Source organism: Platichthys flesus, chromosome 4, assembly GCF_949316205.1.
Source record: "Platichthys flesus chromosome 4, fPlaFle2.1, whole genome shotgun sequence".
Lineage (NCBI taxonomy): Eukaryota > Metazoa > Chordata > Actinopteri > Pleuronectiformes > Pleuronectidae > Platichthys > Platichthys flesus.
The window spans coordinates 6,534,631-6,546,978 of NC_084948.1; the positions used below are offsets into that span (position 1 = coordinate 6,534,631).

At 44.1% G+C, this 12,348-nt stretch overlaps 1 protein-coding gene across 1 annotated transcript in view; it reads left to right on the top strand.

Moving 5' to 3' along the window:
• LOC133952426 (calsyntenin-2-like) overlaps positions 1 to 12,348 on the top strand; it is a 238,150-nt gene that overhangs the window by 136,114 nt on the left and 89,688 nt on the right. The window contains exon 3 of the mRNA XM_062386854.1: positions 4,800 to 4,995. Within this exon, the coding sequence (XP_062242838.1) occupies positions 4,800 to 4,995 (196 nt within the window). The remainder of the gene's footprint in view (positions 1 to 4,799; positions 4,996 to 12,348) is intronic.

Consider the following 12,348-nt stretch of genomic DNA (forward strand, 5'->3'; position numbering starts at 1 on the left):
TTTATGTTTTTGGATCCGAATGCTTTAGACTATGTTTGCCTTTGTTTTGAAAATCAAACCAAACCATTAAAGATTCAGAAACTATACATATTTACTGTTTTCCTTCATGCAATCTCCATCCTTCACTCTGACACTCTCTGTTTCTCTGTCTCTCTCTCTCTCTCTCTCTCTCACACACACACACACACACAGATGGTGGGTGTTCACTTTGTTACAAGACAGTGGGATGTCATTAACTCTGTAAGAGGAGCCTTTAATGTAATTAACAGTGAGGAGACGATGGATGGGAGGTGGCAGGGAGGCGGCAATGCCGAGGTTGAGTAAATCATCTCACGCCCAGTCCACGACAGTCACACACACACACACTTCCTCCCCTCTCTCGTAACCCCTGTTGAGAAAGTGTGTCTTTAATTAAAAGTCCCCCACCCAACACACATACACACGCACACACAATGAACGCAAACACCACTCCAAGTTCCATGCGCCCCAGTCAGAACATGCAAGCTTGATTGGTAATAATCCTTATCTCCAAAATAGACAGCTTCTCAATTCTGTTTTTTCCTCGGCTGGCTAATTTCATGAAGAGGGTAATTACAGCATTTTCAATTTCGGCCCCTCTGGAGAGTTATGAGGCTGACGTCTATCTCTGCACTGCAGCTGAGAGGGTTTGTGCTGGTGTGTGTGTGTGTGTGTGTTAGTGAGTGTGTATCCACATCTCCCAGAGTGCCGGCAGATGCATGGTTGTGTGTTTGTGATTAAATGACAAGCAGAATTAGTGGGTCATGTGGGTGACTAATATAACAGATAACTTGATGGCAAATCTACCAGCTGAAATCATGACAACTGGGTAAACTGCATTCCACACAGCAGCGCTTGTTCAAGTATGGTTGATTTAGAAATAATGGCGAAATATTAAGACAATGTGAGTACAAACATTCTGGTGCCAGCAAACCGATGCCAGCGGGATATCCAGTAATCTGATTTACTTGCCGTCTATCCAGCGTGTATTCCAACAGTAGGAGGATGAGAAGCATGTCCGCCCTGATTTCAGCTTCCAAACTGGCACGTTTGCAGGTGTGTGTATTCATCTCTGTGCTTTGGTCACTCTCCAGTAGGGAGATGGGAGCTGCCATGTTTCCATCTTCATCAGCTCCTCTTTTCATCTCCTTCCATATCTCGCTCTTCCTCCTCTTCCTCTCAGCAGTGTGACTGACCTGATATCTCCACTTCAACTCTCAAACGCTCAGTAAACAGCTGCAGAGCATCTCATTTTTTTCAGCCTAGGTAGCACGTGTGTGTGTGTGTGAGTGAGTGTGTATATTCTGCTGCAGGCAGCTCATCAGCAATGCTCTGTCGACTTTGATAATAACTTAGGGCTCCGTGGCACTATGGCCCCCCAAATACTCTGTCACACTCCTCCTACTCTGCAAACACTGGCCGCTGCTGCCAGTTAAGCCGCTCTGCATTCGTTGATAATGAGCTCTGTGTCCTCAAAGATAGTCTGGTGTGGACAGGTGCCAGGTTCCCTTGAGGTGCTCAGCACTGCAGGACTCCTGACACCAACAGGACAGCAGCTTAGGTCCTGAGCACACATTCCCAATGACTAATAGACAGTCATTAATTTAGACTTGATTAAATGGATACGTAATGGTGCCCAAAGGGAGAGTTACTAATCACAGCGCTGGAGAATAAAGTAATAGGAAAAAAGAAGACAAATAGCAACTGTCTACAAAGTCAAGGAAGTTAGTATCAAAGTTTTCGAAAGTGCAGTTAAAATAACAATATTAGTACCATCCTACATGGAGCACAGAAGATCATAACAATGATTCATTATCTTGACTACCTGAACAGTGACGCTTACCCTGCAACTACCTAAAATATAGGGAATAGTGCTGCCGCATACATATCCATTATTTTGCATCTATTGCTTTTAAATGGGCCCCGTCAGAAAGACGGACTTCCCTCTGACTATAAATCGACCCCTTAAAAGCCTAATGCGACACGGAGACACATATTTAGCTAGCAGTTTAGCGCCGTAATTAGCGTTTGTGAGCTCTCTGCCTCTGCCAAGTGCCAGCCGCCCAACATCTGTTCCCCCTACTGCCGCCGGGGCCCGCTCCATCGCCAGCGTCCCTCCCTCCTCCGCCAGCCATCTTTGCCTCTCTGCGGGTGGCAGCAGAACACTGATCAGATCTGTAGTGAGATGAGAGTCGGATGAAGAAGGAGAGGAAGAGAAACAAGAAGAAGAAGTGACAGGTCTGTTAGCCCCCCCCCCCCCCCCACACACACACACACGTGCAGTCTGACTTCATTTGAGTCTCTAAAGTGGGAGGTCCTCCCACTGCTGGTGCAATTAAATCACGTGGAGCATGTCAGGACACTCAGCTGTGGGCGTGCCCCATCAGCACATCTTCAGCATATTCCGCCTGATGGGGAGTTTCTGCACTTGCCTGTTGTATATTGGATTTATTTCTCGCTCCAACGGTGATGGATTTTCCATTTGCCTGTTTTTTACGGTTGTGCAATATCGAGAGAAGTCGCACATTGAGACTGTTGCATCTCCTGTCACTCCCTGTCGCACACCGTTTGCTCTGTGCCATTTTTATCATTTTGCTCTCCCTGGCAAGCAGTGTTTTCTCCACATTGTGGGGCCCCATTTAACTGTGATAAGTCATTGTTCAGGCAATGCAAAGGGGAAGTCTTAACAGCGTGCAGATAGTGTCGACCCCCACCCTTCTTTGTTCTATTCTCTCGTTTCTGCTCTCCCTTTCCCTTGCTTCTACCTTTTCGTTATCATTTTGCCTCTACCTCGTCGGGGGAAATTGTTCAGAGCCCTGCCCCGACAAGAAGGGGTGGGGGGAGTTATGACAGGAACGGGATGACAGGGGAGAGAAAGGGGAGAAGGGGAGGGCGGTGGAAAATAAAGTTGCTCTTATCAGAACTTGCCAGAAGCAATGCATAACAAAGCTGCTTGGGAATCCAATTTTGTCCTCGTTGTTCGTTTAAGGGATATCAGTGCAATTAGCCGTCACAGGTTAGAGTGTGAGTCCCGACGCGTTAAGTGATTTCCTCAATTCCCACAAGTTGAAACACAAGACGATGACAGCTCTCAAAGAAAAAAGGAAAAGAAAGTTCTTTTTTTATGCAGCCTGTTGATAAATGTCAGCCGCCTCCTGGCTCCTTTGTTTTTCCCGTGTCAGCTGCTCACTCTGGATTTAAATGGATTTTCCTCCTTTGCATTTCACCACGAGGGTGACTTTGAGCTTATATTTAAACCACACAAGTAACTCGATCGTGCTGTTTGTTGGTTTGTGGCGTCCTTTGTGATGAGAACATTTGTGCAGTAGATAAGATAAGGAATGTGAGCTTGATATGTTTATAAGAACTCCAGGGCTAGATGTGTTATTTTTCTATATGTCAGTTTGTCATATTACAAATGAAACTCTAGAGTGGCCATTACCCAAGGTGACGGACCAGAGGGAAACTCTGTGAAAGTTGGCCAGGATACATTAACTATTCAAAAGATTACAAATCTTTAGAACTTCAAGTTTCTTGTTTGAATTCCAGGAACATCTGAGAGAGAAAAGTTTGAGGAAGGTAGATGACAACAGACTAAAATAAGTTTTGTCCCTAAACAACATGAATTGTTTACACACAGGTTTAAGAAGAGAAAAATAAAAGCAGTTTGAAGTTGACACTTGTGTTCACGTTTGGTGATGCAGAAGAGTAACAAGCCCCAACATTCTGGCTGATGTCTTCCTCGGTGCACAGGCTCAGCGATCCTCCCCGTCTTCACCAGCCTCTTTCAAACTGACGTGAGCTGTCAGGTGCACATGGTGGAAAAATCATACTGTCATAAAAATAGAGCATTAAAAAAACCTGTGTGGCATAACAATGACTTAGAGGTACTGGATAAAACATCCAAGGATGCAAGAATTAAAGACTTCACTTGGAAAACAAAGTTATACATATATCTTCTAATTTCAGAAATCTCTGGCCGTCTGTATGTGGACCGCATATCTCGAGAATTTCAACTTGTCGGCTTCACACATTGTATGTGTAGTTAAGGGCCGACAGAAGTGGGTGTCGATTCAGAAGCGATTTGGAGACGTGGTAAATGTTAATGACATTGTAATAAACAGGCGACCGGTGCTCATTGATCACAACAACGAGCATGTTCACAAGAAAGGCAAGAACAACTGATTCTCCAGCTTGTCTTTCTGAGTGGAGGTTCACTGAACTTTGAAAACAATAGATGAATAAACGGCTCTCTGTGCGGCAGTGGGGGGGGCAGCTTCAGAGCTCTGTGGAGCAGCAGGGTTCTGTGGGGCTCAATTACTGCCGGTCACTTTGACAGTTTCAGAAAGAAAACTTCAACCATGATCACCACAGAACAAAAAAACAGTGCATTCCGAGCAGGTGTTTACAACAGGCACTGCACTTGTGTTTTGTTTTTTCTTCTATTAAAAAACTCCAACATTACCTTGTTTTATTCCATTTTGTCTTTTTCCTCCAACATCCCAATGCAGCACCACACAGTTATCTTGTTACCTGCTCTGCTCATATGATTGTATTTGATTTGTCCTGCTAGAGCTGTGAAGCAGGAGAGGCTGCAGGTTCTGGAAAAAATTTCAGTCCTGTAGTTTTATATCATGGCCACTGCTTCATCTTTGTTTCTGGATGACAGAGGTCAAACTTTTGCATACGGTTTACACAAATATGCTCTTTTAGGATTTCTTGTGTGAACCATCGCACCTGCCTGACCTCCTCCTTTCCTTTCTCCTCTTCCTGGTCTCTAGGGGAGATCTGTGCGTTCAACATCCATGGGCTGGAGGCTCCGTTCAAAGCGGTGGTGCTGAACGGTACGTCAGGCGAGGGCCAGCTGAGGGCCCACGGCCTGGTGGACTGCGAGCTGCAGAAGGAATACACCTTCATCATACAGGCTCACGACTGTGGCTCCGGGCCCAAGGGAACGGAGGGCAAGAAGTCCCACAAGTAAGTGATATGCACACCAGGGTTTGAGCACAGAAGCCTGATGGAATATGCCGATACATGCACGATATGTATCCATGCACACTTCTCATGGTCATTTGTAGACTCACAGTCGTAGATTTAAGTACATTTTTTGAATAAGTTTGAATTTCATCATTTGCCAAGAAGTCATAAAAACGCTCAGCTAAATGATGTCAAAGAACAGTTACTTTGGTATGTTTCATCATTCTATTAGACAACGGATCAAGTTATCAAATTATCAGCTATGCCAGAGCACACTGACAGTTTCTAATATCCTAACAGGCAAAATGCTGGTTGAAAAAACAAACATCAAAATGTAAATAATTTGCTCAAAATTTCTCAGCATGAGATGAAACTTGAAGGAGACAACCTCTTACTTTCACTACACTTTACCCCAAATTTAAATTTGATACAAATAACCCTCAGTATTAGTTTCCAGCTCTTTCTCCTCCTCTGTTCTCGTGGCTCCAGTTGCATCCCAGAGAGCAAACACAGCAAATCACCCACCTCCTCCGACGCCACTGACTGCTTTAAAGAGGTCAACTGATAAAAACTATTAATCACACTTGTTGGCTCTCCTGAAAGCAGCCTCTGTCTGAAATTGCTCTCCATGCAGCCTTTCATACGACTGCCTTTGTCGACTTTATCCCTTTGAATCTCCCTTCGCTGTGTTACCGCTCAAACCACCTCAAAAATGGAACCGATCACGGAAATCTATCATCTCTTCTGGCTTATAGATGCTTACACACACACACACCTATATATGTGTGTACATACTGACACATAGTGTACACACGAGTTTTAGCTTCAGGGATTTTCACGCGTTTGCTGTGTGCGTGTGTGTGTGTGAGAGAGAGACAGACTTTAGTTTGTACAAGGTAAAGAGGGTGATTTCTGCTTCTATTTTCATATTGCTGCGAAGGCAGATTTAGAAGTCATAGGAGTCATAAGGCTGGGTCCTGTTTTTGTACAAAAAATAATACAGACTACATATCTTTAAATATGCGGTGAAATTATTTTATGGGTCCCTCCAAATAGCTTTAAAATGAAAATAAACCTTTGGACATAGACTTGTGAAGGCACCAGTCTTCTGGGCTCGGCTATGGTCCTTGATGTAAATGTCTTTGTCCACGCATGTGGACCCCTACAGGAGTGGGTGGAGACAGGTACACTAGGCGTGGACTGGCAGATTAACACTGATCTCCATTTTGATATGAATGGAAGACGTAACTCTAAGCATACAAGGAATGTGGAAAGTATGGTCAGCCGTTTTGAATCTCTTTGTTATCTTATAATTTTGTTTCGTGCCCCCCTGTATTTATTTGATCAGTTGTCCAACAGGAAATGTTACAAAAATATTTGTTTGTGATACCGACACGCAGAGTACTCACTCTGGTATAGTAGGGGCCGAGGGAGGAAATCTGATTGGTCAAACGTGGCCTCCTCTCTGTGCTTCTGACCATGTCCCTTTTTAAGCGCCCTGTTATGTCACACTGGTCACTGTAATGCACACCCTGTTGGGTTGGGCGCAGCCAGGCCGACGCTGCGGGGAAAGTGAATTTCGGGACACTTTAAATGGCCCTGTCCTTTCCCTGGCAACTCTCAGAGGACGTGTCTGGCCTCTCGCCACAGCACTTGCTCGCTCGCCAGCTCTGATTTAGAAAGAAGCTAACAGGGATAAGGAAGAAGCTTTGCCCGAGGCTTTGCTCAAATTACACATGACACATCAACAGCAGAGAGGGAAGGCAGTCAAGAAAATTAGCAGCTAAAGAGGACAGGGGAGAGGATCAGGAGTGACACAGGATGAGTTTAAACTTCTCTCTCTATCCTCTTTTCCTCCCTGCCCTGCTTGCTACTGACTGCCGGCCTACTTCTCATTCCCATCGTCGTTTTTTACCCAGGCTGACTCCAGCTCAGCTCGCTCCTGCTGTGTGACGCTGTCCTCCCTGTCAGTCCCTCTCTCTCTGGTACAAACTCACAAATGTCTGTTTCCTCAGCCCTGGCTGTAGAAATCTGCCTCTTACGACGACTGGAATTTCTTGTTTTTTCTGCTCGAAAATGCCACATCAAACTTTGAAATATGGAATCATCCTGTGAAGGCGGTAAAGGTCTTATCTCCCTTCTTGTTGGGATTGTCAGGAACATTGTCAGCAGGGTTGAGAGACATGACATTTAAAACCCGCCTCTTTCTGAGTCAGAGCACAAAATAATTGTGCATGGATATTTTATGATTCTAAATCACCCTGTTTGACTCAATCACTTCTCAGCAAAACGACAAAACTCACCTTGAGCTCATTGAAAGTGTCCCTGCTTAGGTCAAATTTACACAAAACCCAAATGATGCTGCAACACTGTTGGGCTGACATCTGCCATGGGAGCTATTGACATTGAACTGTGAAGGGTTCGCATTGGTGTAGATGTGAATACTGAACCTTGGGGTTGGATGGAGTGGAAGAAAAACAATAATAGTATCTCACTAATTAAAAAGTTTACTGCTCTGAACAGTTCCACACACACTAACACCTTTTTCTCCGAGTGACTTTCTACATGTATACGTGGAGTAACAAGGCACGAGGGAGGTCTCACTTCCTCACGAAGCGTGAGATATTCACAAACCTTTCCAGGTCTCGCACCTTAACCGCAGCACGGGTGGGACACAGTGGCCCAGAGGTTACACGCCTGGAGACTGTTGCTCGGTTGACATGGGGATGGTGCGGTGGGGTGGAGGGGTTAATTAATTCATAACAGGGGTAGGTTCGCTGATTTCTGATGATTGTCTCTGTGGCCACGTAGGCAGGGCTACAGTGATTAAAATCATCATTAGTGATTCTTAGAGGCCTGTGTGTCCTCACCTCGCAGCAGTTTGGAGAGGCTAATTATCTCAACAAATGTGAAGGACAGCCGATGTACACACACAGACACACACACAAATTCACACACACACAGACTGATACACACACTCCCAAATCCCAAATGCAGAGTCACATCCACACTGATATCCCTACATTTACATATAAATAACACAAATACCATAGCTGCGGAAGTCGGAATAGATCAGCTGATTTTGCATCTCACATTCACACAAACACACTCAAACCCATAGACAACCACTTGGACCACCTACAGATTAACAGGCAAGATTAACAAAAGAAAAGTCACTTTTTTAAATGTGGAGTGTAGACGTGGGCCAAAAGCGCAGCCTCGTTAGCATAAGCTGTCGTTACAAATTCCTACAATGAGAAGGACCAGGGGACGCCACGCAGACAAGACACTGTGCAGTGCTGTCAATGTGTCACTGCTTTATTCCAACAAGATTCCAAACTTCTCGTTTGTCACACTTGAGTGAAACCTCATTCTGTCAAATTCTATTAGGTGATATGATTATTATTCCTGGCGAGATAGAGTGAACAAAAAAAAATACATCTAGTGCAGGAATATGCTGTTTATCTTTGGCTACCATAATGAACTGGGAGAATACAGTCTCTGGGTTTCAGTTATGAATATGCACCAGCAGGAGCTGCACCATCTGTGCCTGTCTGCTGCAGTTACCCAACGAAACGAAAGTGACACCCGCTCCCATCCCAGATTCAAACCACGATCAGGTGTCACCGCACCTCGGCAGACGCTTGAATACTCGTCAGTAAAGTTGGACAAATGGCCACTCAGATGTTTAATTGTGAAGAATTGCTCTTAAATGTGTGTTAAAAAGCCTAACGATAAATTTTCTAACTATGTGATTAACTGTACAGGGATAACAGCCTGATGTCCTGCGTGTAGTTCTGTCGATATTCCTCCGTTCAGAGCTGCATGATAGTCCAATCCACCCATCGATGATTTGATCCATACTGTCTGATGAGGGGTAAGTGGGATCTGGACGTGAAGCTCGACAGTGGACTGGATTAGCATGCATTATAATCACCTTGTATTGAGATTACACATGGCTCCTGTTGAGTTTTGTGCTAGGGCCTCAGGGTGCTGGGCGATGCGCAAGTGGGATATCCTTGAATATTGATGAGGTTACTATCCGGTGTTGCTAATTCTTGACTAAGATTAATTGAGTCTCTCTCTTTGTGTGTGTGTGTGTGTGTGTGTGTGCGTGGGAGACTTTTAATAATGACTTTGTCTGAGTGGCTGTGTGTAGTGTTGATAAGTAATGAGTGCAGATGAATATGTAATAGGCAGGGAACAATGCTAACCTGGCATCAACATGCAGCTGCTATCTGATTGTGTCTGCATTTGATTTAGCTGGACTGAAATCACACCTGGCACTTGAATAGGTCGACGCTGCATTTTCATTTTCTCATGAGATATTCACATCCCGGAAAAGTAATAAAACATGCGTCAGTGTCATTTGAACGATGTGTATGAGATGAACACTCAGTCAGAGTTTAACACCTTTTCCACATCTGTAACTTGAGCCATCTTCACTTTGCTGAAACAGAACATTTTTGTCTCCGTCTTTCTACTTTTGATCCTCTAAGAAAACGTATTATCATACATTGGTATCAGTCAGGTGTGATGAAATATTTTATATTCTACTGACAATGGTGTTTCCTAGAGGGAGAGCATTTAAAGAAACACGGAATAGTCAAGCACCCCCGACAGAGACATGTCTCATGTGTTGATTAAACCACCACAATCAATTGCAGTGAATCCAGCACGAACCAACGTTAGAGGCAGTTCAAATTCTCAGGTCATCTCCTTCTTACCTGGTAAAACAGTTTAAATGCATCAACAACAATATATTAATGTTATATTTTAAAAGCTACTGATAAATTCAACACATACACATTACATGTAATTTGGCTGATGCTTTTGTCCAAAGCGACTTACAATTAGTACACTCATCATTTATGAGGGGCCATTTAGGGGTTCGATATCTTGCCAAGGACACTTTGGCATGCAGATTTGAGAGAGTGGGGTTTGAACCGGCAACCCTCTTGTTGGAGAGCCACCACTCTAACCACTAGGCCACACCGCCCCGGTGCAGTAGATGCTACACGCAGCATCTACTGCACTTCTGTGCGTCCTGTGACAGGGATCCCCCACACGTTTTTTTAATCCATGTTAATAGAGAACAGGGATTTTTTTTTTCTTCTTAATATTGTTGAGGGTTAAGGACAGAGGATGTTACACCTTATTAAGCCATAAGAGACGAATTGTGATTTGTGAATATGGTTTATACAAATATAGTTTGATTGAATTTGAGTGAATCTGTACCTCAGAGCCAATCAAATATCATCTGATGATTAATTCCCCGCTGGGTGCAACAGCCTCTATTCTGTACGCCATACACTGTTTTCATTTTGACTAGTTTCTTTTATCCATTAAGTCAAATTTGTTTCCACATTAAACACAAACAGTGATTCCTTTCGTATGTGTTTTACTTCAACACGACATTTTGGTAAGTCTCTAATAACAGCTATCCATATACGAGTGAAGATCATTTTAAAAGCTAATAGCCGATGATATTTCGGTCAATATGTTCCTCCTCTTTTGCGCTCCACACAGACTGTGGGCAAACACAATCTGCTCAAACGTGATTGGTCAGCCAGGAAACAGAAACCAGAAGACTACCAGCTGCCAAATCTTGTCCCGTACACGTTCTCGATATTCACATAAAGAATTTTGTTTATAGAGATTACTTCTTCACAACCCTCCCCTCAACCTGGGTTGGACGTATCTGATGTCAGGCACTTTTCCAATAATCACTTCCCCGATCTGGCTCTCCACCTCTAACCACAACCGGTTGTGATGTGAAGTGCATGAAGATCAGCTTTACCACAAACCTTAGGGATGGAGATATGTTTCATGATTTCAGTCATTTCAGCATAGCGCACCAAGACATGCTTTGCGAGACAAAGGGGCTGAGAGGAGTGTGCAGCTGATAACAAAAAGATAAGGACAACGTGTAGAGTGGGGCTGTTCAAGTGTTTAATCAGTATCTTACCAGTATCATCATAATCCCCCAAAATATTAATGAGGCTGATGAATTATTAAATCATTTGTTAAAGATCTTACTGCGATTCAAATCTACCTGCATATTTCCATTGAAACAGATTTTTAAACATTCCACTTGTTCATATCTCCTCCAAAGATATTGCCTGAGTGATGGAAACTATAAACCTCACTCCTGGTTCTGTGTAGAAATATATGAAGTTCGGCAGAAACTAACATGAGGCTTCAGCGTGAGTTTGAAGAAAAAATGCAAATGAAATGAAAGTCAAACTGAAACCCAACTTTATTTGAGTTGTATAATTAAGTCTGTGGATTAGCAGTGAAGTGTATGGATCTGCAGCTGAAGACTGGAGTCTGTGCTTACAGGGAGTTTAACCAATGACAGCTGTCTCGGACGAAAGTGGGTCAGTTAACGTATTTGCAGTATTTTTCCTAACAACCGCTTATCCGCCCGGCTTGATGCCAGTCTCCCTCTCTCACGTTGGCACTCCTCAGTGTCATGTACAGTACATTGGCCATTAAAACATTTTAGCGTTCTGCCAACTGCACAAACACCAAGGGAGCTTTTTGATGTGGAGATCCACATGATTTAACACAGAGGAAAACCCTGAAAACTCTGCTGAGCAGTGTTTTTCTAAAAGAAGTGTATAGTGCAGCAAAGGAAAACACATTTCTTATACAACAACATTCAGACACCCAGCTTCTATTTAAACATGACGTGTTCACACAGCAAATTAAAACAAGGCCTCAGATTTGATTTCCTCATTAGCTGGGACGATATTATTTATTTAACCTTTGACTTTTATGTTCCTCTGGATATCCATCACCACGACTCTCGTTTCCATCCACTTTGTTCAGCAATGTTGTTGTGATAAGTCTTGCACCCGTGGAGAGTAGGGGGGTGGTGGGTGGGGGGTTCCACAGAAACCATTTGTGTTACTGTGTCACCCTGACTCACTTCGGACCCTCTGCCTGTGAGCTGTGGCCTTTCACTGGGAATGGCGACCATGGACTCGACCTGGCAACGCTCCGGCAGCATGAAAAGACACACGCACAACACACACTAACACACACGCACTGTTGCCCTAGAGAGCCAGACGTCTGTTTGGTCCAGATGTGAGCCATCAGCAGAGAAACGCACACTCGCACGCACACTCACACTGACTCTCAGTTATTTAGTTATATATGATGCATTTGTGTGCATGAATACATGATCACACACACACGCCGCAGTCCCTCCGTACAAGCCTCGGTGGAACAGAGCATATGTTTCCCTCACCACTGGGGAGTGGTGCATACCGGGGGGTAATGTTTATGCGAGGGCGTCATTAATATGACAAAACAAAGCTGGCTGAGGGATTCACTGCACACGCTGCT